The sequence below is a fragment of the Benincasa hispida genome, chromosome 1, assembly GCF_009727055.1.
Source record: "Benincasa hispida cultivar B227 chromosome 1, ASM972705v1, whole genome shotgun sequence".
NCBI lineage: Eukaryota > Viridiplantae > Streptophyta > Magnoliopsida > Cucurbitales > Cucurbitaceae > Benincasa > Benincasa hispida.
Genome location: NC_052349.1, coordinates 18952383 through 18976018, shown reverse-complemented (window position 1 = coordinate 18976018; position 23636 = coordinate 18952383). Strand labels below are relative to the sequence as shown.

The following is a 23636-nucleotide window of genomic DNA, read 5'->3' as shown; positions in this document are numbered from 1 at the left end:
TTGACTTCTCCCGACGTCACATTTCGTCGGAAAAGTGTGGAAAATGCATCGGGAGAGCCTCTCCCAACGAATAAAAGGTTGTTGGGAGTTTGGTCAAGAGAGGATCTCCCGATGCACTTTAAAACGGCGTCGGGAGTTATTCGGGGAACTCCTGACACACATATAGGGTGTCGAGAGTTCCTCGAATAACTCTCGACACCGTTTTAAAGTGCGTCAGAAGATCCCAAACTCCCGACAATTGTTCTATGCATCCGAAGTTCCAGAACTCCCGATGATTTTATTTAATGCGTCGGGAGATACAAGAATTACCGACGCAGTAATATATGCGTGAGGAGTTCATTCATTAGTTGAAAATTATTTTTAATCTATCGTTTGTAATTTTTTAAAATTTGATCTGAAAACCTGTAAAACATAGGTAACCAAATAAAGATTCACATAATTAAAAAAACGAAAATGAAGTCCATATTATAACAAGTAAATAAAAAATTACAATATCCAAACGAAGTCGATACTAGAAGTTCATATAATTAGGTACTAGTCGGGATTTGAAAATATTATTCTTGAGAAATTTTGTTATCAAATCTCCTATTTGGTTTTGTTATGTTTTTTTTTTATATATGTATAATTATTTTTCTGAGTTGAACAATGTTTGAGATTAAAGGATTTGAACCTCCAACTTCCTGGTCGAACTAAACCAGCAAATGTCTATTTCAACTTTTTGAACCTTTCATTTTATATATGTCTACTATTTTTAAATTTTAAAAGTGTCTAATAAATCTTTAAACCAAAGTAAACTTAGTTAAATGATAATTGACATGATCTTTCTTTCTAAAAATTAGAGGTGGATTTGTCCAACATAAAACTAATGTGTAGGTTCTTATTCAAGACAAAATGAAAAAATGTATGAATATATTGAACACTTTTTATACACAAACTTGAAAGCTGATGCATTAAATATGTAATTTCTTAAATTACAAATACTTGAGTGTATTCCAACTCTAAATTTTAATCATACATGTAAACGAATAAAAAGAATATTTTTATTTTTGCGTTATAAATTATGATGGGATAATTAGAATTAATAAAGAGGAGTATTGCTCCTTCTCTTTAAATAAACATCTATCGTTCAAATTTATATGGCAGAGTTGATTAATGGCTATTTAGCGAAAGTGACGTTGAATCGATGTGTGGATTTTTTTCGGCAGTTTCTTCGCAAAATGTTCGATTTCCCCATTCCCACACCGCCTATAATAGAGTCATCAGATCACCAAACAGAATCCTCAAAAATGGAGAATTATCAAATCGAGATCGCGACAATTCACCACAGAACTCTGAGCGTCAATGGAATCAACCTCCACGTAGCCGAGAAAGGCGAATCAGGTCCACTAATTCTCTTCATCCATGGTTTCCCCGAGCTCTGGTATTCATGGCGTCACCAGATCCTCGATCTCGCCTCCCGCGGCTACCGTGCCGTCGCCCCTGACCTCCGCGGCTACGGAGACTCCGATTCACCACCGTCGGTTACCGATTACACTTGTTTCCACATCGTAGGCGATTTGATTGCGCTAATTGACGCCATTGTTGGAGTAGAAGAGAAGGTTTTCGTTGTGGCTCATGATTGGGGGGCGGTTATTGCTTGGAATCTTTGTCTGTATCGGCCGGATCGAATTAGAGCGTTGGTGAATTTGAGCGTCACTTTCAATCGACGAAGCCCTAAGAGAAAACCGATTGAATCGCTCAGAGCTCTGTATGGCGATGATTACTACATTTGCAGATTTCAGGTTTTTTTTTTCTTTTTTTCCATTTCTTTGCCCTAATTTTTTTTTTTTTCTAATTAAGTTTTGGAATTAATCGAAAATTTTGAAAGTGTTTTAATTTGAAGTATTTCTGAAAACTTGAGCTAAACAACTTTTCACAACACAAACACTCTGCTTTTAACTTGGATTTTTGTGATGTTAGTAAAAGCTCTACTGAGTGCTTTTTTCAGCAAGAAAAGTAATGCATGCATGAAATAATTTGGAACGTAAGAATAGTTAATAATAGATTTATTCATCTAATTAATAATTAAAAAAATACTTAGTTGCAAGTACAAAAGTTACACCCTATGCATCCTACCCCATTGTTCAAAGGCCAAACTCTTCTTCTTTTTTAAATCTTTTTTTTCCTTCTTTTCCCTTTTTGGGTGTGATGCACCCAATGTGATACTTGTGTGCATTTATTATTAGGCTAAATTATGATTAAAAAAATGCCAAACTTTGTACTTTTTTGTTAAAAATAGCTCTAAAATTTCTTCCAAAAACACCCTTACATATTCAAAAAAGTTCAAAAATTCTTATTGGTTAGTGTTTTGTTTAAAAAATACTAAACTTTAAAAAAAAAATTAAAAAAAAAAAAATACAAGCATGCTATTAGCATATAAACAAAAACCATTGATTTTGTTCCAAAAAATCTCTAACTTTGAAAAGTTTCATTAATATTGTTACCTTAAAAAAAATGTTATTAAATTTCTTGTCGTTTATCTACACCTCATCACTTGTCATCTATGACTTAATACTTCTTTGTTTTCTTCCTTTTCTCTACTCTCTTTTTCAACACTCTGCCCCCATCGTATTATAATACGAAGAAAGAAAATAATGGAACCACTAAAGACTTTATGATTTAAATGTTTTAATAACAATATTGTACTTAGTAGTTAAGTGTGTGTTAATAGCCAAATGTTCTTTTAGTATTAGCTATTAGCTATTTTATAGTTTTGGTGAGTTTTATAGGGAGATTTTGATGTTGAGATTTTGTGGAATTTTATGTTTATGTTGAAGTTTTTGTTTATATTTGGTTGCTTAAAAAAAATGTGACAAAATTTGACCAATGAGAGAAAAATAAGAATATTCGTATGAAAAAAAAAAAAAAAAAAGAAGAAGAAGAAAAAAAAAGGTCATCTATGTAATTTGCTTGAAAATTTGTTCTTTTCTAACCACAAGGTAACTTCAAATAAATTGATCACTTACATTAATTGTGGCATAATTTTTAAAACTAAGAATATTAATGAAACTTTTAAAAGTTTCAAGAATATTTCAAATAGAAAGTAACACTACCAAAATTAATTGTGAGGATATTTTTTAAACCTTTTTTTTTAAGTTTAAGGATACTATTGAAATTTTAGAATTTATTATTATTATTTTTTTATGCAAATATAAAGTTTAGAGATATTTTCTAAAATTAACCATATTTTTAACCATTGAGTGAGGCACATAAAGCATGAGTGGCCTAAAATTCACCCTGCACAAATAGATACACCGTCACAGAATGCCTTAAAAAAACGTGTTGTCACAGAAAGAGCATAACATTTTCTTTCAAAAATCTAAATATCTGTTAAAAAAAATCTGGTTTATTTTTTAGATTAAAATATTATAAAAGTTCAAACATGACAGAAAAACACTATAAAATTGAGGTCTCACGACAAAAAGGAATTATTCCTATTGATTATGAATTACCAATGGAGTGTAAAATTCTAAAGTGAGTATCACTCAACTGTTACATAGATATCTGTAAAATTCTGAGGTGAGTATCGTTCAACTGTTATATAGATATCTTAAGTAGTTCTATTGTACTTAAAAGAATGTGTCAAATTCTCACTCTTATGTAGATTATTTATGCATGNTATATAAATTATCAATAAAATTAATGATTTTTTTAGTACAATAAAACTAATGACTACATCACACACAACATATATATAATATTGACCGTTTAAACATATCGGTTCACATAATTCACCACCAATAAACTCCTAAAATGGTTTTAAAATATTTATGAGATCCACTCATCAATAAAAATAAACACCATGAAAAAGTCATCCGAAGTTTATCTTACTCATTGTAAAGTCAAAAAGAAGAGACAATTATTAGATGTGCCTGTCACATTTAAATTATGTTGTTCCCTCTATATTGGATATGCATAATTATTTAACTCCAAAAACATCCATTCTCACACTTTAAATAATGTATTAAATACAAAAACAAGATATTAATTATATAATTTGGAGGAGCAAAATTATATGTTATTATCTCATGAGATTTGACGAGAAAGCAAAGGAATTGTGATGTAGGAGCCTGGAGAAATAGAGGCTGAGTTTGACGAGGTTGGCACTGAAAGGATTATGACTGAAATTCTGAGTTATCGCATTCCAAAGCCACTGATGATGCCTAAAGGCAGAGGCAGAGGCAAAGGCCACCCTCTGGATACTCCCAATCCTTTGCCTCCATGGTTAACACAGCAAGACATGGACTATTACGTCTCCAAATTTGATAAAAATGGCTTCACTGGCCCAATCAACTACTACCGAAATCTCGACAGGTACATTTTCTTGTATATAAACATAGTTCATCAGATAGTTTCACCAAGTCGAATCGAAGAAGAGATGGTTTCAAATAGTACTGATAGTTTCAAACTAGAAAAGGTTATGAGACAACAAACATGACTGCTGCTGTTACTACTTGCTGTTGCAGGAACTGGGAACTCAATGCTCCATTCACAGGGGCTCAAGTGAAAGTTCCAACAAAGTTCATTGTGGGTGACCTTGATCTTACCTACAATTCTTTTGGAGCTAAACAGTATATACACAGTGGGGAGATGAAGAAAGATGTACCCTTTCTTGAAGAGGTTGTTGTAATGGAAGGCGTAGGTCACTTCCTCCAAGAGCTCATGAGATCAGCGAGCACATCTATGAATTCATTAAGAACTACTAGTTCTCTTAGGATTATTCTGGTTTTCCTTTTCTATTTGCATAATAAGGATTGCTTGAACCCAGGCACTCTCTCTACTATTGTACTTCTTAATTCAATGCCTATGGTAGTTAAATGCAAAAAATGTACTTCAAATTTAATGGTGTAAATTAACAACTCTAAACCTACAATCTTTTCAAATGTTTCTCGAGCCTGGACTTTATTGGGACTGGTGATAGAGTTGTAGAAAACTTGAAACTCAAGAAGATGTTTATGGTTTCCTCCGATTTTCGACATTGAAATGAACGTCTATGATATTTGTTATTCCTGCTGTCACCTTCTGACCTGCCTTCACTGGGCCAACGCCTGAGGGAGTTCCTGCACAGTGAAAAAGAACACGACTTAAGTACTGACCAACTAAGTTTCCATGGTCAACTCAACAAGCTTCCATTGTCAAGTTGATGACTTGGTTCATTGTTTAGTGGACTCATGAAGCCAATGGCAGGAAATAAAAAGGCAATTGGAGAATAGCCATCGTTCAATGATGGATTCATCAAACAAATGGCATGTTCCAACTTCCATTGAACAAGACTACATTGTCAAGGCATCAAAATGGTTGAGAATCTTTCTAAACTGAAACTATCTGGAAAAGTCGATGCAACTATGATGCTCTAGCACAGACACAAGAAACAGTCTACGAACGTGAAACATGAATAACCAATCAATATTCAGAATGTAGAGAAAGAGAATCGAAAACAGAAATTGAAACCAGCGGAATAAGTCTGATAACCAAGAATGGCCAAGGGAAAATGCAATTATCACAAGTTATTTATAAACGTAGAAATTATTATAAAGACTCTTTACTAAAGAGGCCAAAAGTGGGACTTTCAATTTTGAGCATAGTGACAATCTGACCAATAGTATATGCTGTGGATACCTGTCAGTATCACATCTCCTTCAAGAAGGGTCATGAGCGAACTTATGTGGCTAATGAGGTATGGGATTTTAAAGATCATATCCTTGGTTGAGCCCTTCTGTCGAAATTCATCGTCTACCTGAGTTAAGTTAAATAGAAGAAATTGATCTTAAAATGAGACAATGACATCAGTGAAGGAAAGAAAACAGTGGTTGTAAGTATCCGAACCTTTAACCACAATTCTAAATCATCCGGATCAGGGATTGATGCCTTGGACAGCTGCATCATTTACAGAGTAAAAGAAGAAAAAGAAGTTTGAAGGAGCAAGATTGACAATAGAAATGCTTAAGGAAATGTGCCAGTAGTTTCCGTATAATATTATTCCTCAATTACTATTTGATGTATAATGCAATATCTATGAGATTTAAACACATCCAAACACTCTAATTACTTCTATTTGGTCCATTTGATGATATGGTTCTTTCGACTTTATATCACAAGTGAAAGAAAACAGGCCATGTGATTATATTCTTACAATAGAACTGATGGGTGTAAAGGTGTCCTGCCCTTTAGCTACTGTCCATGGAAGGCCTGCAGACTGGTAATGAAAACAGCATTAAGATTTAAAAATATAATAAAAGCTGAAAAAATAAGATGGAACTAAAACATGGTTCAAGAGTCCTGCATAGTAGGAACTTCCCAAGATTGGACCTTTTATATTCAACAAAGATATCCTGCCTTTATCATATTGAAGTGAACAATAGGAGCTGAAATGTCACCATTTGCTTTCTTTTGATATGCACAAGTATCCTTGTCAATTATTTGGAAGTGAAGAGCTCAATCCAACAAGAACACGAAGAGGTCTTATGTTTATTTCAGAACATTCTCAAACATATCGAAAGTAAGACCGAGCTCGATCAAGGATGTTAAAGAGTAGCTTTCATATATTCACTCTGCATAATTTCCTACTGTTTCTGTTAGGCTTTTTATCTAATATCCATCAAGAAAGGAGAAAACATCATCACCTTTGCAGAAGCTTGGATTTCTCGGGCAGTCATGTCCAGTGCAAGAGCATAACCTGAAATGTCAAAACATGTCTTGCATTGCTCGAGATTATGAAATACAAAATGGTGAATGACTTGGGAATCAAACATTTCTCCTTGTCATTTCACATGAATACCATACTTCAGAATTCAGAGAGGGGAAATTCAAATCAATCGTAATAAGAAATATAGTAGAAACAGATCAAGACCCTCGATAAGGTCAATCAAAAGGGTTCAAGCCGGATTATTAAATCATCGAATCGACTCACAAAATTCACTCAAGATGCAGAAACATGGTAGCCCTACCCCCAACATAATCCATGGCGGAGGCTTCAGGAACATCACGAGCTCTCTGGGAGATTACGACGGCGAGCTCAACCTCGTGATCCAAAGACTTCAGAGGGTGAGGAATCTCGATCGTCCCTCCATTTTGCAAGTAAGACGACGTGGGTTTCATAAACAAAACAGGCTCCTAAAATAGATTTAAAGAAAAATTGGCCCATCCAGTTGATCAATTCGCAATCGTATAGAACATAGAATCAAGTAATTAACAAAACCCTCTCTGAAAAATAAAGGATCATGGTCCAGAATGAAAAGGAAATTTGTTTAAGAAACCTTGGGGACGGCGTTGCCTAGTTCTTTGGCATGGGCGGCGTAGTTCCGGCCGACGGCGATGATCTTGGTTCCGACATTCAGAAGATTCGCGTAAGCCGCTGCCATTTTCCGGTGTCTAATTCCAACAAGTTCGGCGATCTCGGAACGCAACCGGGGAGTCAAAAATGGAAGCAGAAGAATACAGTGAAATGTGATATTTTTAGTTTTTGCTCCGAAACTTTCAATTCTGATTTTTCATTTATGTTTTTTCTGTACAGGGATATTTCTAAAAAGTAATAATAAATTCGATCTCATGAGATTCAACATTATTTAAATCTTAATACAAGCATAGCTCAATTTTATAGGTTAACAAGTTAGCAAATTTTGAGAGAAGCTAAATCTAAAAGTTAGTAGATATCAGTTTTTACATAGCAGTAAAAATTAAAAGATAATAATGATAGATTAATAAATAATTCATTTTATCAAACAACCTAATCATTAAGATTTTCCCTCACTTTTAATAATTGCAAACGCAGTCCCAAATGGAGCAAGTGTCTAATTGAACTCTCCCTACTTTTAAATAATTATACTATTTCAAATTAATATTTATATCAATTAAACCATTAAGGTCTTGTTTGATATTTTGTTTTTTGTTTTAAAAATTAAATCTATAAATATTCTTTTCACTTTTAAATTTCTTGTTCTTTTCCTATTTTTACCATTGTTTTTAAAAACCAAGCCAAGTTTTGAAAACTAAAAGAAGTAGTTTTTAAAATATTATTTATTTTTTTTTAATTTCGCTAAGAATTCAACTCTTTTACTTAAAGAAGTATGAAAATTATTTTAAGAAATTGAAAGGAAATAGGCTTATTTTTCAAAAATTTAAAAACCCAAAACCAAATAGTTAGCAAACGGGGCTTAAGCTTTCACATCTAAAATAATTTATACTCTCAATTAAGTTAAGATTTTGTTTTAAAATCATCGACACATATAAGACTTCTTCTAGTGATTAACATAATATTAGTGAGAATGTTGAAATCATAAGAATAGTATAAGATTTTCATTAATGTGAGTGATTTTCCTCTTCTTATATTCCTTTATTACTACTTATTTGAGAATAATTACAAACTGAATAGTATTTATCTTTAAAAGATCTTTTAAACTTTTCCCATATTATCTCTTCTAATCTATTTCTTCGAGAGTCTATCACTCTCCTCCATTGCTCTGCCCGTTTCTATAACAAAAATACTATCAGTTTGACCTTACGGACCTCTGGGAATCCAGTTACTTGGAAACACTTCTCTAACTGAATCAACCACGCTTCAGCATTTGCAGGGTCAATAGTACCTTCGAAAGTAGTGGCACCCAATGCCTTCATTATCTCAATACCATACTTCTTCTCAGGATCTGCCGGTACAGATTCCACACTAGTTGCTAATCTTTGATCAATTCTATCAAAGACTCTATCCTCTATCTGAGGATTGACCTGAGGGATACTAGACTCTCCCTCTGATGTAGCTTCTAGCATTATCAGTCCTCTGACTAATTCTTGATCCCCTTGAGCTACAGGATCTCTTGTATGGTCACAATCCCTTTCAACCATCTGTCAAGTCAGTCCGTCCATATACATTATTAGGCTCATAACATTATTTATATGTTCCTAATCTAATGCATGACTCTATTCCCCAAAATGTTATGCTCTGATACCAACTTGTCACACCCTTCCCCAGATTATCCTTTTAATCCGAGAAGAGATGTGAAGACAGCAATTGCCAACCCTTTTATGACAACCACTGTCCAACAATCTCTAGGAAACCTATAATTTTAGCACTTGTTGAACCTGATTAGCAGTTTATAATTCTCTAGAACTTAACATATAATTTAAGCAACAACTTTATATATATAATTTACTGTTAACCAAACATATCAGCATTAACATACGCAACAGATTCAGGAACCAAACTTAAATACAACATAAACTCTACTCTGTTTTTCCACCCCCTAACATGGACGTTAGAACCAATTACTAAACATTATGAGCCACTTAAACTGCAATCTTCCTGAGGGTCTGAGAAGTGACTAACTGGCAGAATTACTAGGCCTTGGGACGTCGACCATTACCTGGGGAGGAAAACATTTTAAAAGAGTGAGCTGAAAAGCCAATGAGTGACTATCTTAAATAAATTATACTTTAAATCATAGTTAACATAAACATGCTTATCAAGAGGCATTTATTATAATATATTCAAGGTTTTTAAATGGAACTAAAACCATAAGAGTACATCATGCAAAAGAAGAGAAACCCTGGAATAATTTATTAACGTCTTTTTGAAACTCCCCTACTCCACTATCCGAACATGTGGGGGAGCTCTTTTGCTCAATTCATATTAACCTTAGTTAAGAGAGAGCCCTTTTGCTCCATCTCATCAACATCGATAACATAGTCATATGTGCATGTAGAGCTTAATTGGGTTTTGACTACCTTACCATACCTTCGGTGTCAAGGATCTCTAACATCATTATAAGTTGGATACCTTACCACACCTTCCGTACCAATATTGGAGTAGAGTTTGTACAAGGCACAAACATTTGAACATTTAAGAACATATACAAAATATCCATATTTAAAATTATCACACCTCATAGTTTCATGTCAATGCATGGTGCCTTGTAAAACATGGAATATACTTAATCAATTTCATCATGCAATAAAACATGGCATAGGCCTAATGAAAAACGCATGCTAAACTCTTAAATAACTTCATCATTTAAAAACATAGATCATGTGATCAACATTCATTTTAAGGCATGCTTTAAAGTAAATCATGATATAGTAACATCATACTAAATGCCTATGTATTGGGAATCATTCATAAAACTTGCGTTAGGAAACATTTATTAAAACTTGTCACTCACTGTCTTAAGCTACTTATCAAAGGGGATTGTATGCCTCAGCAATTTGCGTTTGCCCTAAAAAGGAAAGGTCCCTTGGTCAGTATACTTAGCTCCTTTTTGAGCTTAACACATAGTTTATCTTTACCACATACCAATAGTCATTGCATCATAGCTAAGGTCGATGCATTAAAACTATCCTTAACGCATCGACTATCCTTGAACATCTTACCTGATAACTTGGAAGATAATTGGGAATATTTTCTCAAGATGCTCAATTAAGCGCTGAAACATTTCTCAATCTAGCGCTAAAACACTTCTCAGTCTATGCGACGTACATCCACTATGTGATGTACTCGGATTGCCTTCGTTGTGGATTGACTATGTTGTATGCATTAACACATAACATCATTAAGTCAACTGCTTACTTGTTCTTCGTATGTAGTTGCCTGCTTATTCATCCACAACATCATTCCAAATTCAAACTTTCAGACTTCATAACTTTAATTCCTATATTCTTTTAAGTAAACTCCTTTCAAAGAAAATTTTCCTAAACATCTTAATTTTTGCTTACCTTAGAATTTGAGCATTATTTTCTCCAAAATCGATCATAAATCCCTCAAATTCTCTTTCAGTTGGCCGAGAGTTCTTCAACGTTCAAAATCTTCAGATGGCACAACACTCCCTCACATAGGTGTTAAATTTTTTTTGGCAAAACAGTCTCCTTCTTGGTTAAGCCTTTCTATACTTGGGTTTGCATGAAAAGTTTGCTTAATTACTGCTACCTGGCAGGCTTATCTCTTTATTGACGTCTGCAAGGCTGCCATCTACCTTATTTTCTCGTTAATTAAGTTAAATTCCTCAGCCTAAACTTGATCGAGCCTTACGGTTACCTAAGCCTTCTCCCTTCAACGCAAAACCTTTTGTCGCACACTTGCCAGATTAGCCCTCATCAATGGCATACAAAGTTAGTCGTATGGTGCCTCATAGTTCCAATGCGTGGAACCTTCCATCTTTCCTAAGTGTTAACTTGTTTCTACTTCACCCAAGAACAAAGCATTCCATACTTTATTTTCTTGACTTCTCCAGCTTACCATTATTACTCTCCCCTCTTTACGTGTTGACCAAGCTATAACCTGAACGCATGCAATCATAACACTTAGAAAATTTTCCTTTTCTTACATTTCAGATGCATCATTCACCATACTTAATTAACTTACTTATTCCATTAATGTTGATTCACATCTTAACTCGTAATTAAGAGGTCTTAACTTGATTAACTAGTAAAACAAGTTCAAGGTATTTACAATGTGCTACTCCTTTAGTAACATCAATTTTCTTTTCAAGAGACAAAAAAATCAGTAACATCCAAATGCGTCATGTTGAAAAGGTCAAATACATCATCTTGATATGGAAAGTTTGCTTCCACATTTTCCCCTTTCTCTTTCAATGGGGCTTGATAGAGATCAACTAAGTGTTTGGACGTGCGATAGGTACGAGACCAATGTCCCTTCATACCACATCGAAAGCATTGATTTTCAAGACTTTTAGAGCTTTTATTGTGTGGATTCCTTCTATGATCATCAGTATTTGTAGTTTTCTTGATATCTAAATAATTATTACCACAAAAATAATAATTATTTCTTCCTTTATCGTGGTCAAGAACTCAACCACAACCATGACTAATCGACCAATTGTATGGGAGATAACATATTTCAGATAAGCGAGGTCTAAGTGCAAGCATACACCGTCGTAGAAGTAATAATCTCAGAGTATTCTGAGTATCAAACTCATAGAACTAATAGTAGTTTACTTTGTATAAGAATATGACCTAATGAAACTGAAGGTAACAAGGGGGATTTATGTTGTGAGATCACATAAATTTAAATAAAAACAACAGATAATGATGATCAAACAAGGCTAACAATGCTTCAACTTTTCGGGCTCTACAGCAAAAGTGATGTTACCGTATCACACCAGGACAGTGAAATATGCATGGGTAGAAATCTACACCTATTCAATCTGGTGTCAAGTTCCTTTAGGAGCTTTAAGCAGCTACTACCGAATGTTCCCATGGGTAGCTGAGTCCTAGATTAATTAAAGTTCAGTTTCTTTATCCTATGGTGTCCCTTATTCCTAAGACGACTAACCCTCATATTTCTAGGCTCGTGGTCCCATATCTCTTTGTTAGATTTGTTCACACCCTAGCCTTCTTAGTACTAGAGCTTCATTAGTTTGTCAAATCAAGTGATTAGGTTAATTTACCAAAACTTTTGATAAAAGTCAACAAAGAGAATGGATTAACAGCAAAGTGGTGTGAGCGCAACAGTATTTAAGCCATAGAAACTCTAGGCCATTCACATTGTCAAACCCCTAGGAAGAATTTAGCTCATGATGATTAAAAAAATAAACTTATGTATTAAATCAAAAGTCATTGCTACAATAGAGTTCGATTAAAAAGAAGGGGATTAAAATAACTACAATAAATAAATAAAATGAAAAGAATGGTAGAAGGTTGCAACTCCAATGAACTTGAGATAAATCTTCAAGTTCCAAGCCTTTTCCTAGGATAATCTCCCATTTTTAAAGATGGAAATCATTCCTTGGCACTTACTTCCATTGGGACGAGAAAATCTAGAGCCAAAACACCTTAGAGGAACTTTCGTTCATAAGGTTCTGACTTGAAATGTGAACATGAACCCAAGGTGATTGCTGGAAAATAACATAAACGATGATGAAGAAAGTGGGTTCGGCTAAGGAGTTCTACACCCGATTTAGAGGGCTTCCATCCTTTTTATAAGCCCTAAAGTGGTTGGGGAAGATCAAAATGCAAGGTCTGAATGAATTCCAGGAAAAATCAGAACTAAACAACTGATATACTCGAGAAAATCAAAACTAATATTGGCTGATATGAAATCTGGAATTTTAGGGCCTAGTACTATGACCACATCAAACTATTGCTAGCGCATCAAATTAAATTCTTGCAGAAGTTGCCAAAAACTTCCAAAATTTACTAAATTAGTTCCAAATCATTAAATATCATAAATAAAGCTTGATTAGACATACAAGAGCTAAATTTTTAGGATTAAGCCACAAGAGAACTCATGCGATATTTTATTTTTCCTAGTAAAAGGTGAATAAAAATGGCTTAAAAAATGTAATTAATAGTATGAATCACACCATCAAACTTAAATCTTTTCTTGCCCTCAAGAAAATATTATAAAAAATAACGCTCAAAGTCCAAACATGCATGCTCAGTTTGATAAGTGCAAAGAAAACAACTTTCAGAAGGGGTCTCTAATCTAATACCTTGTCAAACTACAAATTCCCTAAGAATCCTCACAAGAGTTTCCATTAGCCCATGGCTCAACATTCCCACTAGCCACCCCAAACATGCCAAACTAGCTAAGCTATCAATCATTAATCCTAGGAGGATCCAAAACATGCCACAACCTCACCTAATGCCAAACTAATGTGGATTACAAAAGGAACATTTCCTTACTCTCCCCCAAAATTACACTTTTGCTAGGCCTTAAGGTTTACATCTTACAAGGCTTTACAATTTTCTTTCTTTTCTCTCTCTTTCTCTCTCTCTCTCTCTCTTACAAAGCTTTCTTGCCTAGGAACGATCCTTAGTGTCATTCTCACCTTTGTTTCAGTTTGCCTCCACAAGTTACTTGCGAGCATCTAACTTCGAGCAAGAGTTGAGGCAACCACTCACTTGCCTCATTAACTGTTTTGCTACAAAAGAAAGCACGGGTGTCATTGTCTCCCCTGGCTAATTTGGTTAACTAAAAAAGTAAGAGTGTCATCCCAGATTTCCCCCCATTTTTTTAAAGACCTAGCATACATACATATACACATTCTCACAATAAATATAACATGATAAATATAATGCAAAAGTTCTCCCCTCAAAACTTAAAATAAGTGATGACCTCACTGCTTAAGAAAGAGAACCTACAAAAGGCACAAACACGAGATTGGTGCTTTGGCTTGGTTGCAAAATGTGTGGCTAGGATCTCTTGGTACACAAAACTAGTAGGCGTGCATGAGACTAATCTAGAAAGGTTTTGCACAAATAGACAAACATGAAGCTCTTGGTTTTTTATCTTTTTCGGGTTGAAAGCAAGATACACAGAAAAGAGATATGCCCTAATATCATCATGAAGAGCATCTTTGCACAATAAACAAAACAGCATGCACCCAACTATTTCATATAATATCAGCCACAAAAATAAATTTTAACAGAAAAAAATAACAACTAACAAAAAAAAAAAGAAAACTAACCTAACAGCACAAAAAAAAAGGTAGAATGAAATGAAGAGAGTTCTGAGACAAAAAAAAAAAAGGAAGAACGAGAGAGGGAACACAATACTCCCCTATTGAGCTGGAGCATTATTATCAACTTCTGGGTTTCAGTCTTCATAATAGGGTAATTGAGAATCTAAATGGGAAAAGAAAGAACAACTGGATAATAGCTAAGGCGGGCAAGGCAAAGAAATGTACGAAACGCAACATCGTGGTCTCTAGCATATTGCCAGTAGTCAAGGCCTGCCTCATGAACCCCAACAAGTAAGTGCGGATAGCAACAATGGATGCACTAATATCATGCAACTGCTGGGACACTACTACACGTACATCACCAATGGTTGTGGTAGTAGACACAAAAGAAGGTTTGTTCCTTTGACTGACTGGAAGAGTGGAACAAAAGTCCATTGCATTGAAGAGAGAGTGCGAAACATGGACTCCTACGACTCATCATCCATAGGTTGCTGTACGAAACTCCTAGATGGAGCTGTCATGGTTATAGGTGAGGAAATGTTGGAAGATGACCTTACTATCTTGCCCTTTTTAGTCGCCCTATTCGATCTCAACCTCTTAATCAACCTCTTATTGATCATAGCCTTCACCTAAGCATATTGATCAGAGACAAGAAAAATAGCCTTCTTCTCCATCTCAGGCCACATTCAATTAGCTCTTGATTTATGATCCCACCTACATTGATCGGCAACTGCTTTCGGATGTAATAAAGAAGTATGACTTGCTCCATAGATACTGTTGTATCATGAGTGGTGGGCATGAGACGATGCTTGAAAAAGTAAAGCCAAATGCTCAACTATTCTTGAATGTCTAGTGGCCTCATGGTGTGGCAGCCCATGGAGGACAAAGCATATTCAACTCCAAGTTCCCTTACCACACTTAATGCATCTTGAATTTATGCTTCAGTTGAGGAGTACATGTGCATGAATCTCTCTTCATCATCATCACTCGGCAATGAATATACATATTAATGGCATTGGCTAAAATGTCCACTGACACTCCTATGACTGTGACAATGCATGTCTTCAAATTCATCCTTCTGTAAAACTCCCTCACTAAAGTGATGCTAGTAGGCATTGGTTGCTTACACAAAAAATCTCATCAATAATACTGGTCGAAGCCGATAGGACATTGTAAAACCCAACAATCCAGACCAAATAATGATCTGTGACTTATTCTACTAAATATAGCAAAGGTAAGTATGGAGTCGATCAATAGAGAGTCATTAAGATTTCTAAAACCTCAAAGTTATAGGAAGTAACTGTGGGGTTGTGATTAGTGATGCAAATTAATGTAATAGCACGAAACAAAATGACGTGGAGTAAATTGAATGCACAGAGTGTAAGTTGAGTGAATTGTGTGAATTTATCAATTAAACAAACATTTAGCTTGGGTTGGTCAAGTTTTTCTCATTCCTATTATTCTATCACAGACTTAATCATAAAGTGAGCATGAAATTTCCCAATTAAAACTTAGCCAACTCACTTTCGAATCCTAAATGGTAGTCCATAAGATCAAATTAATTTAAAGTTTAAGCTGAAGGAAATCGGACGTGAGGATTTCCATGAACAGTGGAAGGATCGTTCCAAATTCCATTCAAAATTGAACACAAACAATTACAGTCAAGAACGGAAACTAACAGGTCATGCAACAACAAAAAATTACAGCATACTGACAAGATAATCAAGGGGTATAATATACATGCCTTTGAAGACTCATTCTTCAAACTCCCTCGATCACTCCAATGTGTCCAAGAATAGCAACGCTCAAACACAACGACCAGTACAATAGCACGATCAACAACACAAATACAGCAAACTCAACGATCACAAACCCGACGAACGGCCTCCAAAACCTCGATATCAATCGAGTTAAGTGAGGACACCACCACAATAGTTACCTTGATATTCTCGGTGTGAGAATCCAGGAGTTGTGGGCTCTGTATGAACTTGGTTAGAGGAAGAGACTAGAGGAACAACAATCATGTAGACAATCAAGCAAGTGGGAGATGGTATGTTGTCTATCATTATGACGATATGTTTGATTGTGTAGAAGATGGTAGCCTATCGTATAGACAATGCCACGCGATCGTTTAGCAACGACTAGCTGAATGAAATATCGTATAGTTTTAGTCCACGATCATTTAGTCTCTTTAATGCTATCGCTCAATGAAACACTTTCACTTGATAGCCTTTCCGTGAGTAAATTTTCGAATCAAGTAATTACTAACTTTAGGAAACCATTGTTTCCTTTTATCTCACGGTTACCATAAAACTACAAATAACCTCCCACTCAATTGGTTATTAGAGAAAAAGAGATAATTATCAAATAATTAATATTGTTATAAATATATATGATAACCAACTTACCATATTATATTTATAACCTATAGTTTTAATATTTCATCTCATAAAACATATAAACCATAGTTCTTTTTCTGTTTTATGGTATTTAATGTAAATCATATTTACATTAATCTTCCACTTGATGTATCTCATACATCACACTGATTATATCATATATAATTGAATTTCCTCTTGTCAATTTGAATACTTCAAATCAACCCCAAGAACTGATTCTCAACTTGAATTCATTAAGCTACCAAGGGGACCTTATGGACCTATAGCTTGAAGCTCCAACGGTACGTGAATAACTTATTAAATTCTTTAGTCACAAGATCCACCATCCGTTAACTGCCGGGCACTCCACTAAAGATCGACCGCTACACTCTTCCCACTATAGATATATTTTGTGTCCATATCAACCAATCAACCCTTCACAGATCGCTCGTAAGTACAGATGGGTCAATTTACCATTTTGCCCCTATAGTTACATCTAACTCCTCAAGTACCACTGATCCCTCTAATGAACATAAGTTATAGTCCTACTATGACTGAGTCCTTTCTTCCAAAGGGAGGTAGTGGCCACTATGTTTAAGACCTAGAATCAGCCCTTAAGGAAGCAATCTATCTACTTACCCCTGCTTTAGGGAAGGATTGCATACCATTTTGTGTAACTGAGTTCTCAGCTCCCCAATCAAACAAATCCCAAAAAAGGTAGGCTTGTTGAGTTAGCAATATGGCCACTCTCACCCATACTAATCAAAGAACCACTCTCAAAGGCAAGAGTTCCCAAAACACTCAGGATTGAGGTCATGTCACCTATGGTTGTTTAGGTAAGATGTAAGTCTCCAGTATCAACGACGTTATATATAGAGACTAGTCAGCTCGTGGTCCGGTCTTATACAAACTCTTTGTATAGGACACCTCCGCTCGCATATCTCCACATGAATGGTCAAGATCAACCATTTGTAGTAGTTCACAACACTTGTAAGCCTCTACAAAGCGGGTCGTATCCGTAGTGTTACCAGGATAAGGTATCCCTCATTAATCCTTATACTACATACCTTTTTAGGTTATCACTTAAGGCATGATACACTTGTATATCTCATATACATGCTTAAGTTTACATACAATAACCATGGAGCTTTGTTTATTGGATATGAATAAATGCAAAATAAAATAACTCTTATTTTATTCATAACAATGTATACAGTGTTTACAAACTATGAGACTCCGGGAGAATTAGGACACCAATCCCAACATAAGCGAGAATATTCCCCTAAACAGTAAAATAACAAGTATTAAGCTTAAGGGCATGCTAAGTCAAATTATCAATTACTTACGTCTAATCTATTCTTCGAGGTGAGATTCATCTAGATTAGAAAGAGAATTCTTATTTATTGGAACCCCTAGTTAACTTCACAATCTTACTTAATCTTTTCTTCTAGGTGATTGACTACCTAACGATTACAAATTAGAGCTAATCGAAAGTGGCCAATCAAACCTGTTGGGGTTGATGCCCTAAATCTCATAGGGTCCTATAGTTTGTAAACTGTATGAACAAACTCATTATGTGATTAATAAAATATATAATATTTTATTCACATTTTATATAAAATATGTGATATTTTAGTTGCATTAACCACAAAGCAATAAACTAACATCTGCGATTATCTTTGTAACTTAAACATGTATGTGAAGGCATACTGGTAGATCATGTTTAAGTGATAACCTAAATGGTCTGTAGTAGATGGATAAGGCTGGGTACCTTATCCTGGTGACACTATGAGTATGGCCCGCTTTGTAGGTATTACAATTGTTGTAAAGTGCTATATATGATCTGATTCTGATCATTCATATATTAGACATGTGAGTAGGGATACTCTATACAAAGGAGTTTATATAAGACCAAACCACGAGATGTTTAGTCTCATTATATAACGCCGTTCATATTAGAGACTTACATTTCACCAGGATGACCATAGGTAATATGACCTGAGTCCTGAGTGAGTTGTGAACTCCTGCTTATAAGGACGGTCCTTTAATTTGTATGGGTGAAAGTGGCCAGATTGCCGACTCAACAAGCCTACCATTTTGGGATTCGTCTGATTGGGGAGTTGGGAACACAGCTACACAAGATGGAATTTACTCCTTCCCCAAAGCAAGGGTAAGTAGATAAATTGCTCCCTTAAGGACTAATTTTGGGTCTTGAACAATGTGGTGTCACACCCTCTCCTGGCCCGATAAGGGTTAGTCATAGTAGGACTATGATCTATTGTTCATTAGAGGGATTAGTGGTACTTAAGGAGTTAGATGTAACTATAGGGGCAAAACGGTAATTTGGCCCAGCTATACTTACGAGTAATTTGTAAAGGGTCATCGTATTGTTGATTGGTTATATTCAATGGACACAGAAATATATCTATAGTGCAAAGAGTGCAGATGTCGGTCTTTGTGGAGTGCCTGACAATTAACAGATGGTAAATAATGTAATTAAAGAGTTTAATTAATTATTCATGTACCGTTGAAGCTTCAAACTACAGGTCCATGAGGTCCCCTTGGTAGCTCAAAAGGATTTAGTTGAGCATTGGTTTTTAGATTAATTTGAATTGTTCAAACTAATATAAGGATTTAATTATATATGATATATTTAAATTATTTCAATTATATATGATATAATTATCATAATGTATTTGATACATTATAGCTTAATGGGAGGAAATAAATATTTGAATGAGATTCAAATATATTTTCTATAAATGGGATTCATAGTTGTTAAATTTAATATAAATGAGATTTATATTAAATGTCATATAATAGAAAAAAAAAATCTATAGTTTATATTGTATGTGATACAATATTAAAACTATAGGTTATATGTTATATTTAATATAACATATAATTTAATATAAATATAATATGATAAGTTAGTTATCATATTTATTTATATTATGTTATTATTATTTTGAATAATAAGGAAGGGAGTTAAAACTTTCTTCCCCAATCTTTTCTCTCCACCCACTTTAGTGGAGTGGTTATTCCTTTTGGCAAAAGAAGAATAAAAGAGAATCATTTTCTTTTTTCTTCTTCTACGTTGGTGTTAATCGATTGAGAGAAAATAACAGAAGTGTTCTATGACTTTTGAGTTCTTGTGTTATACTTCTCAATCTTCTTCTTCCTCCACCTTAAGCTCTTTCCCTCAAACCAAAAACAATCAGAGCCCATCACTCCTGGTTTCTCACCCTGAGAATACCGAGGACTCCATTGTGGTTGTGTCTAAATTTCTATTCGAGGTTTTTTTTAAGAAGGCCTTCAAAAGGGTTTGTGACTGTTCGAGGGATTCGTGAAGAAAAGGTTCTTCAAATGTAATATTTCTTGAACTCTTTTCTTGTAAAAGCATGTTGTAGTTTAATTTTGTTGTAATACAGAACTCTTTCTTTTATTTCTTATGATGATTTTACAAGAGGGAGAATCCCTTATATATACAACTATGATAGCTAATTATGGAAAAACTTATAACAGTCAAAAAATGTACATATGGTAAGAATAAAAATAAACCCAAATTATAGGGAATAAAATCATATGTACAAGGTAAGAGGAGATTTTCCATATTCAACACTCCCCTTCAAGCTGGGCAATATATGTTGATTAAGTCCAGCTTGGTTTTTAAGTCTTCAAGCATATTCTTGAATAGGGCCTCTGTTAGTATGTCAGCAATTTGCCTCTTGGTAGGTATGTAGTTGAGTGAGATGCTTTTGTTTTCAACTTTTTCTTTAATAAAGTGTCGATCAATGACCACATGCTTTATGTGATCATGATGGACTGGGTCTTTGGCGATACTGATAGTAGCTTGATTATCACAGTGTACCTCCATTGGGTCTTCTGATTTGATCTTAAGTTCAGATAAAATGCTTTTGAGCCACATTCCTTCACATATTCCTTGAGCTAGAGCTCTTAGTTCTGCTTTGGCACTGCTCCTAGATACTACAGATTGTTTCTTGCTTCGCCTAAATTTCCCTAAACAAAGGTGCAATATCCGAAAGTTGACCTTCTGTCTATTTTTGAGCTTGCCCAATCGGCATCGTGAAGATTTTGATGTTTCTTCTATTAGATTTCTTGAAGTATAATCCCTCTCCTGGAGTTCCTTTCAAGTACCTGAGTATTCTGTATACAACTTGCATATTGTCTTCTGTTGGACTGTTCATAAATTGACTTACAAAGCTAACTACAAAACAGATATCAGGTCTTGTGTGAGTTAGGTAAATCAATTTTCCAACTAGCCTTTGATACTAATCTTTGTTAACCATTTTGTGATTGTTTTCTTTTATTATGTGATTGTTTGTGTCAATTGGAGTATTAGCAAGCTTGCATCCAAGCATTCCACTTTCCTTTAACAGGTCAAGGACATATTTTCTTTGAGAAATGCTCAAGCCTATTTTTGAGCAGGCCACTTCCATTCCTAGGAAGTATTTAAGGTTGCCTAGGTCCTTTACTTTGAATTCCTTGGCTAAGAGAAGTTTTAGATTTCTTATTTCTTCTTCATGGTCTCCTGTAAGGATAATGACATCTACATAGACAATGATAATTGCTATTTTACTCATGCAAGAATGTTTGACGAAGAGAGTATGGTCAGATTGACATTGTACGTACCCATTTTCCTTTACCACTCTTGAGAATTTATCAAACCACGCCTTAGGGGATTGTTTTAGGCCATATAAAGATTTTTTGAGTTTGCATACCTTATTTATGGTTTGAGTAGATTCTACATCAACCCTTCTTCTTCTAAGTCTCCATTAAGCAAGGCAATCTTTATGTCTAATTGGTGAAGAATCCAATCATTATTCACAGCTAAGGAAAACAGGACACAAATATTATTTAATTTTGCCACCGGGGCAAATGTTTCTTGATAGTCAATGCCATAGGACTGGGTGCCTTTGGCGACGAGTCTAGCTTTGAACATATCTATTTCTTCATTGGCCTTGTACTTGATGATGAAGATCCATTTGCATCCTACTATTTTCTTTCCTGGAGCTAGGTCTGTTATTTCCCGTATGTTGTCCTTTTCCAAGGCCTTTATTTCGTCTAATACAGCTTGTTTCCAATTAATGTCCTTGAGGACTTCATAGACATTGATCGGAATGTAAACTTGGGATAGTGTAGTTGTGAATGCTTTAAACTTGTGAGAAAGGTTTTTGTAGGACAGGTAGTTTTGGATGGGATGCATCGTACAGGTTCTTACCCCTTTTCGTTTTGCAATAGGAAGATTAATGTCTTCAGTAAGTGTTTCAGCTGTGGAGTTGGAGACATGATTTCCCTTATTTTGATTGGGTTTTGATTGAGTATTGGTGCATGTTCAAAGGTGTTCTTCCTTCTAGTATAGACTATAGGATCTTTCCTACTTTCTGGTGGGCCTTGATTGGGAATATCTATTTCATGTATATAAGGAACATACAAAGCACTCTCTTCAATGAGATCTAGTTTTTGGTTTCCTTTGTTTTCCAGAAGTTTTTCGTTTTCTATGAGGGTGGAAGGTTCAGTGATGTCTTCCTTTTTGAAGTTAGGTTGGGTTTCAAAGAAGGTTACATCCATGGATGTATAGAACCTTTTTGTAGTTGGTGAGTAGCATTTGTATCCCTTTTGGCTTAGAGCATAACCGAGAAAGATGCATTTTATTGCCTTAGGATCTACCTTACTCCTATTGGGTCTATGATCTTGGACAAAAACTGTGCAACCAAATATTTTTAAAGGGACTTGAGAAAATAATCTATCATGTGGAAATACTTCCTTAAGTTTTTGTAAGGGAGTTTGAAACCTAATATTCGAGAGGGCATTATATTAATAAGGTAGGTGGCTATTAGAACCGCTTTTCCCCAAAAAAAAATTGGGGGGTGTTAGCATGACACATTAAAGCTCTAGAATCTTTTAGGAGATGTCTGTTTTTTCTCTTCGCAATTCCATTTTGCTGGGGAGTGTTAGGACATGTACTCAGGTGGGCAATACCTTTTTTGTTTAGAAAATTTTTCAAGGAAGTGTTAAAATAATCCTTAGCATTGTCAGTGTGAAGGATTTGGATTTTGGTGTTAAAGAGATTGAGAATCATGGCAAACAGATTCTGGAATATGGAAGTAACTTCAGATTTTTCTTTCATTAAAAACACCCAAGTAAGTCTAGTGTGATCATCGATAAATGAAACAAACCATTTAGCTCTTGTTACATTCTGAACTCTACTAGGTTCCCAAACATCATTATGCATCATAGAAAAGGGATAAGAGGGTTTGCATGCGCTTATCGGATATGAGGATCGAGCCAACTTTGCCATTTCACAAGACTCACATTGAAACACCTGAGAAATTTTATTGAAAATATCTAGAAACATTCGTTTCAAATATAGAAAATTGGGATATCCTAAACAATTATGCCATAACATTATTGTACTATCATAATTGTCTTTAGAAGCAACAAAAGTAGATGTACTAACATAATTATCTTTAGAGACAACAAAATTAGATGTACTAGATGTACTATCATAATAGTCTTTAGAAATAAAACGAGATTTGCTAAGACCTAACTCCTTGACTTGTGGCTTAAGAGCATTTAGTATGTAGAGGCCCGAGGTTTCCTTAGCATTGCCAATCATCTTGCCCGAATTCAAATCCTGAAATATGCAATTATGTGAGTAGAAAGTTGTACTGCAGTTTTTCATAAACGTTAGTTTGCTTATGGAAAGAAGATTGCATTTAAGATTTGGGACATGCAACACATTCTCTAATACTAGATCTTTAGATACAAACACATTGCCAATTCCCAT

The 23636-nt window shown here is 34.8% G+C and overlaps 2 protein-coding genes across 2 annotated transcripts; one reads left to right on the top strand and one right to left on the bottom strand.

The window, feature by feature from the left end:
• The first annotated feature begins 1134 nt into the window (after positions 1-1134).
• On the top strand, positions 1135-5045 carry LOC120083097 (epoxide hydrolase A-like). The gene is made up of 3 exons (XM_039038652.1): positions 1135-1781; positions 4106-4353; positions 4506-5045. The coding sequence occupies exons 1-3, from the start codon at positions 1137-1139 to the stop codon at positions 4888-4890; spliced, it is 1278 nt and encodes a 425-aa protein (XP_038894580.1). The 5' UTR covers positions 1135-1136; the 3' UTR covers positions 4891-5045.
• LOC120083105 (probable acylpyruvase FAHD1, mitochondrial) lies at positions 4832-7552 on the bottom strand. The gene is made up of 7 exons (XM_039038662.1): positions 7296-7552; positions 6987-7152; positions 6663-6715; positions 6173-6235; positions 5866-5916; positions 5659-5776; positions 4832-5099 (listed from the first exon to the last, which is right to left on the bottom strand). The coding sequence occupies exons 1-7, from the start codon at positions 7398-7400 to the stop codon at positions 4993-4995; spliced, it is 663 nt and encodes a 220-aa protein (XP_038894590.1). The 5' UTR covers positions 7401-7552; the 3' UTR covers positions 4832-4992.
• Between the last annotated feature and the right edge of the window lie 16084 nt (positions 7553-23636).